The sequence below is a fragment of the Scyliorhinus canicula genome, chromosome 5 (genome assembly GCF_902713615.1).
Source record: "Scyliorhinus canicula chromosome 5, sScyCan1.1, whole genome shotgun sequence".
NCBI lineage: Eukaryota > Metazoa > Chordata > Chondrichthyes > Carcharhiniformes > Scyliorhinidae > Scyliorhinus > Scyliorhinus canicula.
In genome coordinates, this window is record NC_052150.1 from 166,002,351 (window position 1) to 166,021,860 (window position 19,510).

Sequence of the window (19,510 nt, forward strand, 5' to 3'; positions counted from 1 at the left end):
CCAATGTCCTGGAAGACCCTTCAAGCGCACTTCCACCTGGTCTTCGTCCGTGTGGACCAGCACTAATCGTTGCTCGTGGGAGCCCTCGCTGGCGAGCTGGTTAGATCACAGGAGGCTGTTGGATATGGCGACCATCTCATTAATGAGATGGAGGTTGACCTTTTAAGTGGTGATTAGTGAGTTCTCGCCATGGCTAGGCGAGTTCCGGAATCTGCCAACGGGAGTGAGCTCGTTCGATTGTAAATCGCTTAGCGCCTAGCCAGCTTCACGATTTAGATCACTCCCACGATCGAACCGGCTCTCATGAATTCTTGCCAGGCTCGAAGAGGCCGTTAAATCGTGCCCCTTAATTTTTTTTGTTCATTTTTTTTTAATGCAACATGTTAATTAGACAACAAAGCTAGGGAGACTGGTTGGGAGAAGTTACTGAATACATTATTATGAAGGAGATGAATTAACATCAGTAGTTACAGTTATTAAGCCAGGGCACTTCACAAAGCTTGGCACTTCAACCACATATGTTGATTCAGCTCCTTCACACTCTGGTACAATGTCTTGCCTAAGACAGTTCACTAAATGATGTAATCAGCAGTCATTCTTCCAATAAATGGAATTCATTGTGCAGGAGAGCAGGTGTACAATTGGTGAAGGGAGCTGGAGAGGAGGTTCTGCAACAATTTCCGACAAAGATGTAATTCATCATCCTTCTGCACTTAGTGAGCTCATGAAAGAAATTGTGATTATATTTCAAAACAGGATTTTCCATGTGGAGGAGAGCTCACATTTGTTTATTTTTTCTCACTTAAAGGGCCAATGAGAAAGTTTTGGAGAAATAAGAGCCAGGATTCTCCCGCAATTGATGGGACGGCCTGACGCATGCGCCAAGAGCGGCGCGAACCACACCGGCATCGGGCCGTCGGAAGTTGCGGAATCCACTGCACTTCCGGGGGCTAGGCCTCCAAATCATTTATATATATTACGAACAGCAAAGATCCCAGCAGTGATCCCTGCAGAACATCACTAATCACAGCCCTCCAATTAGAAAAGCACCCTTGCATTGCTACTCTCTGCCTTCTATGACCCAGCCAGTTCTGTATCCATTTTGCCAGCTCACCCCTGATCCCGTATGACTTCACCTTTTGTATCAGTCTGCATGAGGGACCTTGTCAAAGGCTTTACATATAGACACTATCCACTGCCCTACCTGCATCAATCATCTTTGTGACCTTCCTCGAAAAACTCTATCAAGTTAATGATGATGTAATTGATCTAAGTGGTGAAACTGGTTTCAATTAAAAATAGCCTAATTCTATTTAGATTGAAGGGTCATTGGTGCGATGAACAAATCCAAGCAATTTATACATAGACAAATGCTTAGTCAAATTTCAGACTTCCATTCCATTTTGATATATTTGAAAAAATAATATCCCCCAACTTTGGTGCCACAATCATTTAGAAGGTGGAGGATTACTGAATTACTATTGATAGTTGAAAGCTTTTTGCATAATCTTATTGATCTGCATTTGCACACTATTGCCATCCCTGGTGGGCTATGTACATTCTCAGTATGGTTCAAGAAGCATGAAATGGCAAAAGCCTATGACATACAGCACAGGTTTAATCAGGATAACACTAGCATAAGCATACCAATCAAATATAAGAAATGGAGTTTCAAAGTAAAAGTTCTTTGGGTATGTGACACTAAGTGGAGAGCTCAGGTGAATTGCTTGAATACTGTAGGTGTGGGCAGTCTGATTAGAGTGATGGTTGGGTGTTACAAAAGGCTAAGATACTAGATCTTTAACTCTTGCAGTCTGGGCTCAATCCAATCAACACTGCATCATGCAGGCATATTTCCCATTGATTTTACAGGAAGTAGAACTGGCGTGGTTTTCTGGAAAGTCACACCAGAGAGAAGGCAGATGGAAAAATCTCCACTTCCCCTCAGTGACTTTCTCATCAGAAAAGGACAGAAGCACAGAAGTAACGTATTATGCTGCATTTTATCCCCCTTTTTAAAAAAATCTTTATTACCGTCACAAGTAGGCTTACATTCAGAATGTCCAATTCACCTGGGTGAATTGAACCTGGGTCCCTGGCGCTGTGAAGCCACAGCACTAACCACTGTGCCACCGTGCTCCGCTCTTGGTTGTGCAAGGTTTAGGCTATTTTAACCTTGAATTGAGTTTGAATGTGCAGGATATTATTATTTGTCAAGTCATTTTATCATTGCAGATTTCTATTTAAGGCATTTCCAAATAATACCCTTGTTATTTCATTGTAAATTTTACGTTTAATTTACAGCGTATAAACACACTCTTTGACCAAATGCATGTACATGTTCCACAAGAGCCTCCGGGAATCCATATAATCTCTTACAGTGCAGAGGGAGGACATTTGGCCCATTGAGACTGCACCAACCCTCTGAAAGAGCATCCTACCTAGGCCCACTCTTCCACCCTATCCCCGTAACCGAACACGAAGGAGTAACTTATCATTGCCAGTCCACCTAACCAGCACATCTTTGCACTGTGGGAGGAAACCAGAGCACCCGGAGGAAACTCACGCAGACACGGGGAGATCTTACACGTTTCCTTACTTCATCTGAACATAAGGGTTGCACAGTGGTTAGCACTGCTGTCTCACAGCAACAGGGACCCAAATTCAATTCCGGCCTTGGGTGTCTGCCTGTTTGGACTTTACACTTTCTCCCCGTGTGTGCGTGGGTTTCCTCGGGGTGGCACGGTTTCCTCCCACAGTCCAAAGATGTGCAGTTTAAGTGGATTGGCCATGCTAAATTGCCTCTTATTGTCCAAAAGATTAGATGGGGTTATAGGATTATGGGTATAGTGTGGGGGTTTGGGCCTAGGTAGGGTGCACTTTCCAAGGGTCAGTGCAGACTCAATCGGCCGAATGGCCTCCTTCAGCACTGCAGGGAGGCTATGATATCCTTCTATTCCTTCCTTGTGTGACTTGGGGATTAACTGTTGTCTGATAAATTACAGTGCAAAGGAAAAGCACATAATACAATTTTTTATCTGTATGATAATCTTTATTAGTGTCACACGTAGGCTTTTTCTTTCTTTTTTACCAATTTGGAGTGCCCAATTATTATTTATTTCAATTAAGGGCCACTTTAGTGTGGCCAATCTACCTACTCTGCACATCTTTTGGTTTGTGGGGGTGAGACCCATGCAGAAGTAGGCTTACATTAACACTGCAATGAAGTACTGTGAAAATCCCCTAGTCGCCACACTCTGGTGGTTGTTCATGTATACTGAAGGAGAATGCAGAATGTCCAATTCACCTAACAAGCACGACTTTCGGGACTTTATGGGAGGAAACCAGAGCACCTGGAGGACACCAATGCAAACATGGGGAGAATGTGCAGGGAGAATGACCCAAGCTGCGAATCGAACCCGGGTCCCTGGCGCTGTGAAGCAACCATGCTAACCATTGTGTTATATGTTCTTCATCGCGGATCTTGGCACATTAGGAGTGCTAAGGACAAGAATCTTATAATTCCTCAAATATAATGCCAAAGTGATAAAGTGGCATTTGCAGAGCAGTTTCTCCTTGAATGTCTTCTGGAGGCAGGAAGTAAACTAGCAAATAGATGCAGAGAAAAGGTTGAGTGCTTAAGTAAGGAAAAATACAAAGAGACAGCTACAAAAACAGTAAATTCTATCTGTACTTGTAGTGCAGTTGGTCAAAGAAACATGGGGCTGAATTCTCCGCTGGCAGGATTCTCGGTTGCGTTGGAAGCGTACCCACTCCTGGAAAAATGCTGCAGTGGGGCAGAGAATTCACCCCATGATACTTGTCAAGCTTAAGCTACAGGACTGGACTTGAATCCATTTAGCTTTACTCTGGCTGGGATTGTCCGAACTCATCAATTGTCGCCTGAGAACAGGGAATTTGGTGGCCCAGCCAAACTTCATTCACTTTCAGCGGGACTAGAGAACCTCCGTCCCGAGCGAAGTCAGAGAATCCCAGACATGGTCTTGGTTCTTTCATCATTCACATGCCACCTTCTATTTAATGGCCGACACATTGGAGGGCTGGGGGGGGGGGGGGGGGGGGGGGGGTGAACATGAGCTCTCTCTCTCCGTCCATGAGAAAGAGATGCTGTTAGGTGAATTGGATATTCTGAATTCTCCCACAGTGTACCTGAACAGGCGTCGGAATGTGGCGATTAGGGGCTTTTCACAGTAGCTTCATTGCAGTAGGCATGAGCCTACTTGTGACAATAAAGATTATTTTTAAAAAAAATTATAAAATAAAAATCGTAAGTGAGATCAAAATCTGGAGAGAAGCGAAAAACATGATTCTCTTCAGTGTAGTTGGCTTCTGAAATCTTGACAGTACAACAGAAGCACCAGTAAGCTGCAAGAGCAGCCTTTCATACCTTCAGCAAGTTGCTCAGTTGAATCGGGCCGCCACTCTTCCCTTCCAAAGCACCAGGTGCAGGGCACATAACTTCCTCCCCCTCCATGTCCCAGGCCATGGAAGTAGAGGAGGCAGCAGCAAGCAAGCACACGGCTTCCAGACATGACACATGGAACAATCAGCAGAAAGCTGCAAGAGCATTTCTTCATACCTTCAGCAAGTTGCTCAGTTGAATCACTTGGCCATGATTTTTCTATTTTGTGTTTCTGACAGTGGATCAACATTTCTTTTCAGCACCAGAAGCATTAGGGTAACTTTTAAGAGGCTCTAAGCAGCTGGGATTGCTGCGCATGCTGCCCGTGCGTATCAGGAAAAGCAAGGATAACTTACAGTGGGATAGTGCCTGGCAACATCTGTCCATTTCCCTTTTGTTAATGAACAGTAAAAGATTATGTTTTCTCCACATTGCCTTAATTTAATTGTTTTGTGTCTGTTCCTGGCAGAGAACGCAGGAATGAGTTTTTTTTTTTTGCTGAACCTCTCTGGATTGGTCTTTGTAACCTCCACTGAAATTACGGTGGACAAGTGGAAAAACCTCTGAAATATCAATCCATAAACCTTACTCCTTGCTGAGACTTTTCTTTTGTATCCTCAGTGGTATGTTCTACGATGGAAACTATACTTTCTTGGTTGAACCAGCACCCAGAAACAATAAGAACCTATTGGTAAGTCTTGTTTCCTCGACTTAAATGAAATTAAACAATATTTTTTAAGACTATATAGGTTTTAGTATAAAGTGATAATTCTGAATAATGGCATCAACATTTAAAGATTTTTCTTTGTTTCACTTCTGTAAAATTGAAATTTGGATTAATGAAAAAAAAGACAAGAATTCTAAAAATAGAGTACTTCTGGATAAAAATTACAGCAGTTTCTGATATGTGTTGTTACCCCTTGTTTTGTTATGCTACATTTCTCCCTGGCCTGTCACTGCCTTTGCTCTTGAAAGCACTATTTCTTGCTTGGATATCATTCCAAGGATGGTACTTATCCTATGGGTACATCAGTGAAGTAGCCATTTTTCAGGTGTCAGCCAGGAGAGAAGGCATCACAGTGAATTCCACTGTTCTTACTCACAGTTCAAATGTGTGCACTTCCAGTGGAGGTCACTAATGATCAACCATGAGTAAGTACCCTGGCCGTTACCCCTTACGAGGATACTGCAATCAATTGTAGGTTATTAAAATCAGCGAACTCAGTTCAAACTAGGGATTGAATTTGGGGCAGTATTTTATGTTTCCCCAGGGTTCCTGCACCCACTCCCCAACACACACACCCAGGAAAAAGTTGGTAGCTACAAAGTAGGACCCTTTTCCTGGTAGCCTGGGAGTGAGACCTGGCCGGACTCATACTTGGCTCTGGCCTCCGCACACCTTGGGAAACATTGTGGCAAGGCGGTAAGAGGCCCTCAATTGGGTTCTTAAGGGTCTCAATTGGCCTAGGGGCAGGTGGGCCAGACTAGGCTTTCCCTGCCACACATAAAATTACAGTGAGATTAGGGCTGGTGGGAAGATGCCAGTAACAGGCCCCATGGCATTGCACTCAATTTTATGGCCTCCACAGGCCTGTTTGACCACCACAGGAGGGCATAAAAATCTTTCCAGGGATCTGTAAAACAGTCACTGCCTTACTAATGTTGTTCCATTGTTATGTGAATGGCCTTTCAGTTTTGACGGGCATGACATTTTGGAGGTGGATTTCCTGGTTACCTTTGTGGATGGAGTTTTGCTGGTAGTTTACTGAGGCCTTCTGCTATGTGGGATATGGACAAGGGACATGATTTAACAAAACAATCAGAGTCCTGTTTGGGCACGAATAGCGGGGTGTTTCTTAGAGCTTGCAGCACCAAAAATGACCCTGCCATCAATCCGAATGTTGTTTTTTTGGGGGGTCTCTGCGGGGAATGCCCCGACGAGGCTGCACTTGCATTCATTTTCATTTCCTGCACTGATGAACTCAGCTCGTCAGTGCAGGAACAGATCGGGGTGCCATTTTTAATTGGCGTCCCAATCTCTCACTTCCCCCCCCCCCCCCCACCCCCCCCCCCCACCCCCACCCCCCACTGTGGCCTCCTGACCCTTCCATTGTCTCAATTTATGGGTTCAGGGATCCTTGAGCCCCCCATCACACCACCTCATAAGAGCACTGGACCACCAAGCCTGATCCCTAGCACGCGCAACCTGGCATCTGGGCTCATTGGCCTTGCCAGCGTGCACCCTAACAGTGCGCCTGCTGGGGTACCCATGCCAAGGTGCCATCAGGGGGTGCTAAGGTACCACCCTGTTCAGAGAGCAGCCTACCGGGAGCCTCCGATCGTCTGAGAGACACCCCCCACACACACACACACACACAAAGTGCTGTTACACCTCATCCATGTTTGTGTCAACCAGTACGAAATGGCACCACAGCAAGGTCCCAGGCACCGGTGTCGTAAATCCCGCGAGGCAGCCTCTTTAAGCACAAAAGTTTTTTAAAAGATCCGTTTCTTTTCATAATCGTGCACCTTTGAGGCCATTTCCCAGCAGAATGTCAGTGGTGGAGAAGGAATTCTGGAAGGATCTTACAGGTGGGAATGTGCAAGGGAGGATGAGTCAGCAGTGGCTAAGAATTATCTTGTGTGCCAGGAAGAGCACTTCTGGTTCCTCCTGGGACAACAAAGGGAAATGTGCCACTCAACCTTTTGTAGCCTTCAGAGCAGTTTTAGTTATGTGTGCAGCTATAGCAGCTAAAAGACCATGATGGGTCTGTTAATGTAATAGGGGGTGGTGCTGATCAAGTGAACAACTGAACAGTGCCAGTCAGAGTGCAGGGTTTCTGAGTCTCTGCAAGATCATCATTATTTGACATTTTGAATTGTCGAAGTAGAGAGATCAGTTCAGTCCATAAAAGGGCCATTCAGGAGTCTGGTAACAATGGAGAAGAAACTGGGCGGGATTCTCTGTTTCTGAGACAAAGTTCAGCAGTCGATAAAGCACCAATTAGCTGAAGATTAAATTGGAATTAATCAATCTGGGTGAGAATATAGGGACACTAAACATGGTGAAATCAAAAAATAAATCCAACAAAGGGCAGCACGGTAGCATAGTGGTTAGCATAAATGCTTCACAGCTCCAGGGTCCCAGGTTCGATTCCCGGCTGGGTCACTGTCTGTGCGGAGTCTGCACGTCCTCCCCGTGTGTGCGTGGGTTTCCTCCGGGTGCTCCGGTTTCCTCCCACAGTCCAAAGATGTGCGGGTTAGGTGGATTGGCCATGCTAAATTGCCCGTAGTGTCCTAAAAAGTAAGGTTAAAGGGGGGGGTTGTTGGGTTACGGGTATAGGGTGGATACGTGGGTTTGAGTAGGGTGATCATGGCTCGGCACAACATCGAGGGCCGAAGGGCCTGTTCTGTGCTGTACTGTTCTATGATCTATGTAAATTGTTGATGCTAGGGCAGAAATCGTGGACTTTCACGACAGAAATCCTGGTGCCGAACCTGGATTGATTCAGCAACTGTGGAGGGGCTAGCACTGGTGCCACGTGGAACATAATTGATTCCAATGAAAAACGGTGTGAGATTCGCCAGGTCTGTGATGACACTCGGGAGGTTGACAAGCTGCAACCGCATATATACATTACAGTCCTCACACACATGCATCCCAGCCAACAAGGTAGCACTGGTTGTGCTGGAGCCTGCCATACAGCTGATGGGTCGGCTGTGGCCAGAGGGCACCTATGGAGGTGGCCTGGGGGGACACCCATATGACTCGTGGCCCTAAGTTCATAGTGGGCTATTAGTGGCGTATGCAGCTGCATGGCTGCCTTGCCGCCCCCCCTCCCAGTGACACAGTCAGCAAACTATGGCGATGTTGGACACTTTCGGTACCCCCTCTCTCCCTCTCAGCAGCCACAATGCCTGTTTCACGATTGTTTTAAAAAAAATAATTTTTATTGGAATTTTTTACAGAAAATATAAAAATATAACAACAAACAATAAAATGCAACAAAATACCCCATAACAACCGTAACACCCCCCAAACCGTATCAACACATGTATCAGATCCCCCCCCCACCCCCCCAACCCCAACAAGAGAACTTAACAATAAGTTAAAATTAAATAAACAAAATAAAATAAAATAAACAAACACAGTCATCGTCTGATCCAGGTCTCCACGCTTGGGGGACTCGCATCCTTCCATTGTAGCAAGATCCTTCGCCGGGCTACTAGGGACGCAAAGGCCAGCACACCGGCCTCTTTCGCCTCCTGCACTCCCGGCTCCACCCCCAACCCCAAAAATCGCGAGTCCCCATCCTGGCTTGACACTGGATCCCACCATCCTTGACACCGTCCTCGCCACCCCCTTCCAGAACTCCTCCAATGCCGGGCATGCCCAGAACATATGGGCATGGTTCGCTGGACTCCCCGAGCACCTGACACACCTGTCTTCATCCCCAAAGAACCTACTCATCCTCGTCCCAGTCATGTGGGCCCGGTGCAGCACCTTGAATTGGATGAGGCTGAGCTGCGCACACGAGGAGGAAGAATTAACCCTTTCCAGGGCATCAGCCCATGTCCCGTCCTCGATCTGTTGCCCCAGTTCCCCCTCCCACTTAATTTTCAGTTCCTCTGCTGACGCCTCCTCCATCTCCTGCATAACCTTGTAGATATCAGATATCTTCCCCTCTCCGACCCAGACCCCTGAAAGCACCCTGTCCCTCACCCCCCTCGCGGGAAGCGCAGGGAATCCCTCCACCTGCCGTCTAGCAAATGCCTTTACCTGCAGATACCTGAACATATTTCCCGGGGGAGCCCAAATTTCTCCTCCAACTCCCCCAGGCTCGCAAACCTCCCGTCGATAAACAGGTCCCTCAGATGTCTGATGCCCGCTCTGTGCCAACCCTGAAATCCCCCATCCATGTTCCCCGGGACGAACCTATGGTTCCCCCTTAACGGGGCCTTCATCGAGCCCCCCACTTCTCTCCTATGTCGCCTCCACTGCCCCCAATCGTGAGGGTAGCCGCCACCACCGGACTCATGGTATACCTCGTGGGAGGGAGCGGCCACGGCGCCGTTACCAGGGCCCCCAGGCTTGTATCTCCACAGGACGCTCTCTCCATCTGTTTCCATTCTGCCCCCTCCCCCTCCATCACCCACTTGCGCACCATCGACACATTGGCCACCCAGTAGTACCCCGAGAGATTGGGCAACGCCAGCCCCCCCATCTCTACCCCGCTCCAAGAAGACCCTCTTCACCCTCGGGGTGCCATGCGCCCAAACAAAGCTCATGATGCTGCTGGTCACCCTTCTAAAAAAGGCCCTAGGGATGAAGATGGGCAAACACTGGAAGAGGAACAATAACCTCGGGAGAACCGTCATTTTGACGGACTGCACTCTACCCACCAACGATAGCGGCACCATATCCCACCTTTTAAATTCCTCCTCCATCTGCTACACCAGTCTGGTGAAGTTAAGCTTATTTAGAGTCCCCCAACTCCTGGCCACCTGCACCCCCAGGTATCTGAAACTCTTCACTGCCCTCCTAAATGGGAGCCTCCCAATTCCCTCCTCTTGATCCCCCGGGTGCAGTACAAATACCTCGCTCTTGCCTAAATTTAGCTTATAGCCTGAGAAGCCCCCAAATTCCGCTAACAGTTCCATCACCCCCGGCATTCCCCCTTCTGGGTCCGCCACATACAACCGCAGGTCGTCCGCATACAGCGATACCCGGTGTTCCTCCCCCCCCCCCCCCCCCCCCCCCCCCCCCCCCCCCGCACCAGACCCTTCCATCTCCCTGACTCCCTCAACGCCATAGCCAGCGGTTCAATCGCCAGTGCAAAGGGCAAGGGGGACAGTGGGCACCCCTGCCTGGTCCCACGATAGAGCCTAAAGTACTCCGATCTCCTTCCATTTGTAACTACACTCGCCATCGGCGCCGCGTAGAGCAGCCTCACCCATTTGATGAATCCCTCCCCAAATCCAAACCGCTCCAGCACCTCCCACAGGTACCCCCTCTCAACTCTATCAAACGCTTTCTCTGCGTCCAGCGCCACCACTATCTCCGCCTCCCCCTCCACTGCCGGCATCATGATAACATTTAGCAGTCTCCGCACATTCGTGTTGAGCTGCCGTTCCTTGACAAATCCTGTCTGATCTTCGTGTATCACCTCTGGCACACAATCCTCTATCCTGGTGGCCAGGATCTTCGCCAGCAACTTAGCGTCTACATTGAGGAGCGAGATAGGCCTGTATGATCCACACTGCAAGGGGTCCTTATCCCGCTTTAGGATCAAAGAGATCAGTGCCCGCGACATCGTTGGGGGCAAAGCCCCCCCCTCCCATGCCTCATTGAAGGCTCACACCAGCAGGGGGCCCACCAGGTCCGCATACTTTTTGTAAAATTCCACCGGGAACCTGTCCGGCCCCGGGGCCTTACCTGACTGCATTTGTCCAATCCCCCTGACTAGCTCCTCCAGCTCTATCGGCGCCCCCAGCCCCTCTACCAGCCTCTCTTGAACCCTTGGGAAACATAGCCTGTTCATGAAGCTCTCCATCCCTCTCTCCCCATCGGAGGTTCCGACCGGTACAGTTCCTCGTAGAAGTCCCTAAAGACCCCATTTACTTCTGTCCCCTTCTGCACTACATTTCCACCCCCATCCTTCACTCCACCAATTTCCCTAGCCGCATCTCGCCTACGGAGCTGATGCGCCAACATCCTGCTCGCCTTCTCCCCATACTCATATACCGCGCCCTGCGCCCTCCTCCACTGTGTCTCCGCCTTTCTGGTGGTCAACAAGTCAAATTTGGCCTGCAAACTGCGCCGTTCCCCCAGCAACCCTTCCTCCGGTGCCTCCGCATATCTCCTGTCCACATCCAGGAGCTCCCCGACCAGTCTCTCCCTCTCCTTACTCTCCCTCCTTTCCCTGTGGGCCCAGATGGAGGTCAGCTCCCACCGGATCACTGCTTTCAGAGCCTCCCAGACCATCCCCACCCGGACCTCCCCCGTATCATTGGTATCCAGATACCCCTCAATACTTCTCCGAACCCTCCTACACACCTCCTCATCAGCCAGCATCCCCACATCCAGGCGCCAGAGCGGGCGCTGGTCCCACGCCTCCCCCATCTTCAGATCAACCCAGTGCTGAGCATGGTCTGAAATCGCTATGGCCGAATACTCGGCATCCTGCACCCTCGAGATCAATCCCCCGCCCAGGACGAAAAAGTCTATTCGGGAATAAACCCTCTGGACATGAGAGAAAAAGGAATACTCCCGCGCTCTTGGTCTCCCAAACCTCCAGGGATCCACCACTCCCATCTGGTCCATGTATCCCCCCAGCACCCCGGCCGCCGCCAGTCTCCCACCCGCCCTTGAACTGGACCGGTCCAGTGTGGGACCCAGCACCGTGCCGAAATCCCCCCCCATGATCAGGCCCCTGCCTCCAAGTCCGGGATGCGGCCCAACAAGCGCCTCATGAAGCCAGCATCATCCCAATTCGGGGCATATGCATTAACCAGCACCACCTTCTCTCCCTGCAGCCTACCCTTCACCATTATATATCTGCCCTCCTTGTCCGACCCCACCTCAGCCGCCTTGAACGCCACCCTCTTCCCCACCAGAATCGCCACCCCCCAGTTCTTCGCGTCCAATCCTGAGTGAAAAACCTGCCCCACCCACCCCTTCCTCAGACGAACCTGGTCCGCCACCTTCAAGTGGGTCTCCTGGAGCATAGCCACGTCCGCCTTCAACCTCCTCAGATGAGAAAATACCCTGGTTCTCTTAACCGGCCCATTCAGCCCCCTCACGTTCCAGGTAATCAGCCGGATCAGAGGGCAACCCGCCCCCCTCCCCCGCCGGCTAGCCATAGCTTATCGAATGTACGCCCCAGGCCAGCACACCCCGCCCGACCCGTTCCCCATTGCGATAATACCTCTCCTCTACCCCCCCGGCCCACACCAGCTCCTCCTGGTCATTCCAGCAGCAAACCAGTAGAGGCCCCGCCCCCACCGCCAGCTCTGCCCCCCCGCCCCGCATCGCAGGAAACCAGAGGAAAGCCCGCGCTTTCACGCTGCCACACCCCACCCTTCTGACGCAGTTCCCCAAAATCCAGTTTCACCCCAACCCCCAGCCCCGTACAGAAGAGAACATATAAAACACAAACCCCCAACATTCCCCACCTAACCCACAACCATACCCAACAGCCAAACCCACCCGTAAACAGAGCAAAAAGAAAACCAGCATACAAAACACACATGTCAAAGTTGAAAAAGTTGAAAAAACAGCAACAGCGAAAACAGCAACGGCCATAGTATGTCCCCAGACCCTAGTTCGAGTCCAGCTTCTCCGCCTGGACAAAGGCCCACGCCTCCTCCGGGGACTCGAAGTAATGGTGCCGGTCCTTGTATGTCACCCACAGGCGCGCAGGCTGCAGTATTCCAAACCTGACCTGCTTGGCATGAAGCACTGCCTTCGTCCAGTTGAACCCAGCCCGCCGCTTAGCCACTTCCGCACTCCAGTCCTGGTAGATTCTCACTACCGAATTCTCCCACTTGCTGCTTGTGATGATATGATCTGCATACTCGTCTGCCATTGGGCCAGAACGTCGGCTTACCATTGGCCCTGGTCGGTCATGTGCCTCTCGACCGATTGGCCGAGAGGCTGAGTTAACCACGCCTCTATCAACGAGGTATAAATGCTCAGAAGCCTGACGATCATCCCTTTCCACTGTAGACGATCGCCAGGCTGTGTTCTAGTTAATTAAAGCCTGACATTGGTAAATCACTCGCCTCGCGTGCAATCGATGGTGCATCACTGCTCCTCTCTTTCTTGGCCCAACGCAGCACACACTCCCGGCCACTGAATCGATGGAACCGCACCAGCACCGCCCTCGGGGGCTCATTTGCCTTGGGCCTCCTGGCCATCACTCTGTGAGCTCCCTCAAGCTCCAGGGGCAAATGGAAGGACCCCGCTCCCATCAACGAGCTCAGCATCGTGGCCACATATGCCGGGAGATCCGACCCCTCCAGCCCCTCCGCCAGGCCCAGGATCCTCAAATTCTTTCGCCTCGTGCGAACGTCCAGCTCCTCCAAGCAGTCTTGCCACTTTTTGTGAAGTGCCTCGTGCAACTCCACTTTCCCCACAAGGACCACGGCCTCCTCCTCCCTATCAGCGGCCTGCTGCTGCAACTCCTAAATAGACACCTCCTGGGCCGCCTGGGTCCCAAGCAGCTTGTTGGTAGTTGCATTCATGGAGTCCAGCAACTCAGCCTTCAGCTCCGCAAAACAGCGCAGAAGAGAGGCCTGCTGCTCCTGCGCCCACTTCCACCAGTCCTCGGGTGTTCCGCCGGCCGCCATTTTGTCCTTCTTCCCCCGCTTTTCTTGGGGAGCTGCTGCAGCTTTTTCCTTCGTCCCACTCCGGGTGAGCACTATAAATTATGGGGAAAGCTCCTCGAGCCACCTTCCCCCACCGGGATTCGTTGAAACAGCGCCGTTTGGGGCCCTCAAATCGGCCCAAAAGTCCCTAAATAGCGGGAGCTGCTGAACGTGCGGCTTAGCTCCGCATAGCCGCAACTGGAAGTCCTCCTGTTTCACGATTGTTAAGTACACAAGTGAACCGTTCCATCAGGAACATGGCCCATCGGAGGCGGAGAATTGTAGAGGCCCTGGAGAATACCGGGTCGGATCCCCTAATGATATGCCAATGGTGTTTACTGTATGTGCATTCCTGATTGCATTGACGCCGCTGACGAGGTGACGGAGAATTGTAATTTGGCGATAAATCAGCTTCCTCTGCGATTTTAGCGTCGGAAAGTATTCTCCGCCCAATCACGTTATGTAATTTGGCGTCAGCCAGCGGAGAATCCTGCCCGCTGATTTTGAATCTGTTAATGCGTGTTCTCGGACATTTGTATCTTCTGCTCGATGGAAGATCTCGCGGGATGTCGCGATCACTATCTGGCAAATCTGCATATTAGAGTGAAACAGCTAGTCTCATTCTAATATGCACTTCCCTGATTTACCTGAGGCATTGGGATCTAACCCTTTGACGGAGATCACACGGAACAACAACTGTGGGGGTCTCCGAAAGGATCGGAGTCCTCTAGGTGCTTGCCCTCTTGACAGGGTGGCACACTGGCACTGCCACCCTGGCGCCAGCCAGGCAGTGCCCAGGTGCCAACCTGATGTTTTTACCAAGATGAGAATTGGGCCCAGGGGTGTTTTGCGCTTGTGAGGTGGGGTGGGGTGGGGGTGTGGGGGGGTGGGGGGGTGGGTGGGGGGGGGGGCTTAATGACCCTTTATAGGTGAGTTGGGGCTTTGTGGGGTGGGGGTCAGGGTTATGTTGGGGGTCAAGAAATTAGGAAGTAATTTTTAAATAGCGTCCCGATCGCTTCCTGCACTGAGGAGTTCCAGTGAGCGGAGCTCCTCTGTGCAGGAAATGGGACTAAATGGGGCCTCGGTGGGGCGTTCCCTGCTGAGGCCCCAAATTGAAACAGAGTTCCATAGATAGCGTGGTATTTCTCGGTGCCACAAGGGCTGGGGAACACCCGGCTAAACACGCTCGTCACGGGACTCTGTTCCAATTTTGGTAGATCGCGGCCACAATGTTTTGTCCTCTACTTTCTGTGGTAATGAATTCCACAAGCCGACCAGTCTCCGGGTGAAGAAATGTCTCTTCATCTCTGTCCTAAAATGGTCTACCCCGTAACCTCAGACTGTGACCCCTGGCGCTGGATACCTCCACCAACGGGAGCATCCCTCCTGCATCTACCCTGTCTAGTCCTGTTAGAATTTTATAGGTTTCTTTGAGATCCGCCTTCATTCTTCTCAACTCCAGTGAATACAATCCTAACCGACTCAATCTCTCTTCCTACGTCTGTCCAGCTATTCCAGGAATCATTATGGTGAACCTTTGCTGCACACCCTCTTTAACAAGAACATCCTTCCTCAGATAAGGAGACCTAAACTGCCCACAATATTCCAGGTGTGGCCTCATCAAGGCCCTGTATAATTGCAGCAAGGCATCCCTGCTCCTGTACTTGAAACCTCTTGCTATGAAGACCAAGATACCATTTGCCTTATTTTCTGCCTGCTTCACCTGCATGCTTAGCTTCAGCTGCTGATGTACAAGGACACCCAGGTCTTGTTGCATACTCCGCTCTCCTAATTTATGGCCATTCAGATAATAGTTTGCCTTCCCATTTTTGCTACAGAAGTGGATAAGCTTGCATTTATCCAAATTATGTTGCATCTGTTATTAATTTGCCCACTCGCTCAACTTGTCTAAATCACAAGGAAGGATCTCTGCATCATCCACACAGCTCACCCTCCCACCCAACTTTGTGTCATCTGGAGATAATACATTTTGTTCCCTCATCTAAATCATTAATATATATTGTGGATAGCTGGGGTCCTAGCACCGATCCCTGTGGTATCCTATCAGTCACTGCCTTCCATTTGGAAAAAGGCCCGTTAATCCCTACACTTTGTTTTTTTCTGCCAACCAGTTTTCTGTCCATCTCAATACACTACCCCCAATCCCATGTGCTTCAATTTTACATGTTCTGTGGGACTTTGTTGAAAGCCTTTTGAAAGTCCAAATAAACCACATCCACTGGCTTCCCCTTATCAACTCTACTAGTTACATCCTTGAAGAATTCCAGTAGCTTTGGCAAGCATGATTTATCCTTCATAAATCCATGCTGACTGTATCCAATCCTGCCGCTGGTTTCCAAGTTCTTTGCTATTAAATCTTTGATAATAGATTCTGGAATTCTCCCCACTACTGACCGTTGTAATGATTGAATTGAAAGCCTTTAGTTCCCCATGGCTGGGACTTAAATTGGACCAGTGTCAAAGCCTGCTTCCAAAGTAAATTCAGCAAATTTCTGATGTTTTTAAATTTTCCCCCTGTCAGTTGGATTTTTCAGATATCCTCTATTGCTAAAACTGTCTTTAAGAAGCTAAGGTTCATCTTTTGTTCCAAATACTTCTTGAACCTCAGATGACTAAGCATCTTTTTCAATTCTTTGCCCAAAGGCAGTTCCAACACACAGCACTCCGACCTCCAGCACAGGTAGGGCAAGTAGGTAGTTCCCAAATCTACCCCAGCTGGAACATGGATCGCATTCCACACTTGGTACCAATCTGATCCACACCAGCCGTCCAGCCGACTGGCTCCCCACATACCCTCCCGGAATCCCAGTTGCTGTGGAAACATGCACTTTTTACATGCATGTGGTAGTCTGGAGCTATGAATGGTAATGGTAGAGGCTCCATTTTTTTGCATCACATGGCTGACCAGGAATCTCTCTCACTATAATTGCCTGTTAATGGTGATATGTTGGAAGGAATTACAGGTTGTTACTCAAACTTCCTTGGCCATCAACTTAAGAAGTGGGACTTGAACACAAAGCTTCTCTCTCAGAGGCAGTGATCTACCCACTGCGCCACAAGACTGTCAAGCTTTTAAGAATCTATAAAAAACAATCCATCCAGGATTTGAATGTTCTCCTATTGGGTGAGAGTCTTCACAAAGCTCTTTGCACTCTGGGACACATGCATGAAAAGGCTTATTTGAGAGATAGACTATCACGTCGAGAGTCCTCAAGCCTCTTGCTCAGTCTCATTTGCAGAATTTCTTGAATTTGGTTATATAATTCCCCTTGTTCCTTGTAAGTATAAATTACACAGGCTTACACACACTCTTCTTCATGAATACCTCTCATTTTATTGGAATTATCACCCATTGCGCAGATCTATCTCATTCCTTCCCAGGACCTCAAAACTGATGATTCTTATCATCTTCATTTCTTGCTGTCTAAAGCTGCTTAAAGCTAGGTTTAGCAACACCTAATCTCTATTTCTGATTTATGGTGTCACTTCCTGTGCTTTCTTCACCTTGGTCGTACCTACATTAATGATAGATCCTGACTTCCGGTGGCGACTATGAGGGAGTAGGTCGCATATTTGGTGGCTCCCGTTTCGGTCGGACTTTTGGACCTTTTCCCTTGACTTTTTTGTGCTTTTGATCGCAATTAACATTACTCAGGCACTGAACCCGTACAGAGTTGTATGGACTTAAGAAGCCGGAGGGACTGTAAACAGCAGAAGAAGTGGTCAAACAAGTGCACGGTGTAGGTTGTGAGAGAGACCAATATGGCCGGTGTCCAGAGCAAGGCGCCGACTGCCCAGCCTACAATGGAGCAGCTGCTACAGGCCATGCCGGAGGGCTTTTTAGCTCTGAAGCACGATAATTTGGAGCCGCTCCAGAAGTCGATGGTCCGATTGGAAAAAAGGCTCGATGATCAGGCTGAAAAGCTCCACAAGCTAGAGAAGACGGTGGAGGAGCAGGCAGACTTTCAAACGGTGACGGACGTGGAGATTCGGAAGCTGTGGGATCAGCACAAAATGCTCCTGGAAAGGCTGGAGGAGCTGGACAACAGATCTCGCTGGCAGAATGTAAGAATTGTTGGCCGCCTGGAGGGGGCTGAGGGGCTGGATGCAGCCGCGTATGTGGAGGGTATGTTTCAGAAGCTACTGGGGAACGAGGGGCGGAATTCTCCGCAAGGCCCGACGCTGTCGTGAAACCCGGATGGGTTCACGACGGCGTTGGAGGCCGCTCCTTGCCCCCTATCCTCCCCAGGGGGCTAGGAGGGCCATGCCGTAAATCACGGCCACGGGGCCTTGTCGCTGGCGGCAAGGCCCGGTGCGCCGAGAATGACGTGGCCAGCGCGCCTAATGATGTCAGCCGCGCATGCGCAGGTTGGCCGGCTCCAACCCGCGCATACGCGGCTGACGTCACGACAGCTGACGGCTCAAACCCGCGCATGCGCGTTTGCCGTCTTCCCCTCCGCTGCCCCGCAAGACGTGGTGGCTTCATCTTGCAGGGCGGCGGAGGGGAAAGAGTGCATCCCTTTGAGACGCCGGCCCGACGATCGGTGGGCACCGATCGCGGGCCAGTCTCCTCCCGAGCACGGTCGTGGTGCTCACTCTCCTCTCTGTCCCCCACAAGCCCCATACTCACCTTTGGCGCGCTGTTCACGCCGGCAGCGACCAGGTTTGGTTGCTGCCGGCGTGAACCGGTCGGGAACGGCAGGCCGCTCGGCCCATCCGGGTAAGAGAATCGCGAGTCACCGTGAAAAACGGCAGCCCGCGATTCTCCAAGCGGTGTGTCGCAAAATGCGACACACCATTTGGGGGGGGGGGGGGTGGAAGAATCGCGGGGGGTGCCAGAGTGGCCCTCCCGCGATTCTCCCACCCGGCGTGGGAGCGGAGAATCGCGCCTGAGGTGTTCCCTCGCCCGCCAGTGGTGGACAGGGCATACAGAGTGCAGGTGAGGCAGCTGCGACGATGGGGCCCTACACAAGCAATGGTGGTCAGGTTCCACAGGTACCTGGACAAGGAGCGGGTTCTGCAATGGGCCAAGAGCACACAAAGCTGTACCTGGGACAATAGCACCCTGTGTGTTTACCAAGACCTGAGCACTGAGGTGGCCAGGAGGAGGAGAGGCTACAGGCAGGTGAAGGAGATTTTGTACAAGAACAAGGTCGGGCTGCTTTTTCCGGCGCGACTATCGGTTACGTATGAGAGCCAGCACCACTATTTCGAGGAACCCGAGGAGGCGATGGACTTTATTAAGAAGCAAGGGCTGGCTCTGAGCCGAGGACTGTTGGACTCATGGTAGAACTTTTAAGTCTATTTTGTTTCTCTCTGGCTTTGAGAGATGCCTGCATGTTTGGATCCATTCTTTTTGTATTTACAACCTTTTTAGGTTGATGTATTTTGGTTGCGATATGTTTTTCTTGTTCTTTTTCGTGGTTTCCCTAAATGTTTCCTTTTTGGGGTCTCTTGTTTGGTTGGAGGTTTGGTGGGGGGAAAATGAAAAAGAAAATAGCTAAAAAGGTGTGGTTATGATGGGGGTTTTGGGGGAATTTTTTGCAATCTTTTTCTGTGCGTGGAGGGGAAGGGCTGAGAGTGCCTGGTACTTCTTATTCTATCTGATCTAAATTGCACTATTGTAGGGGATGTCTTTGACTTGTATAGAGTGTGTGTTTAAGTAGGGCTGGTTTGGGGAAATGGTATGGATGGGCC

At 50.2% G+C, this 19,510-nt stretch overlaps 1 protein-coding gene across 6 annotated transcripts in view; it reads left to right on the top strand.

Moving 5' to 3' along the window:
• The window catches only part of adam22 (ADAM metallopeptidase domain 22), a 480,389-nt gene that overhangs the window by 158,157 nt on the left and 302,722 nt on the right, over positions 1-19,510 (top strand). For all 6 annotated transcript variants that reach the window (XM_038797995.1, XM_038797996.1, XM_038797998.1 and 3 more), the window contains exon 6: positions 5,045-5,114. In XM_038797995.1, the coding sequence (XP_038653923.1) occupies positions 5,045-5,114 (70 nt within the window). The remainder of the gene's footprint in view (positions 1-5,044; positions 5,115-19,510) is intronic.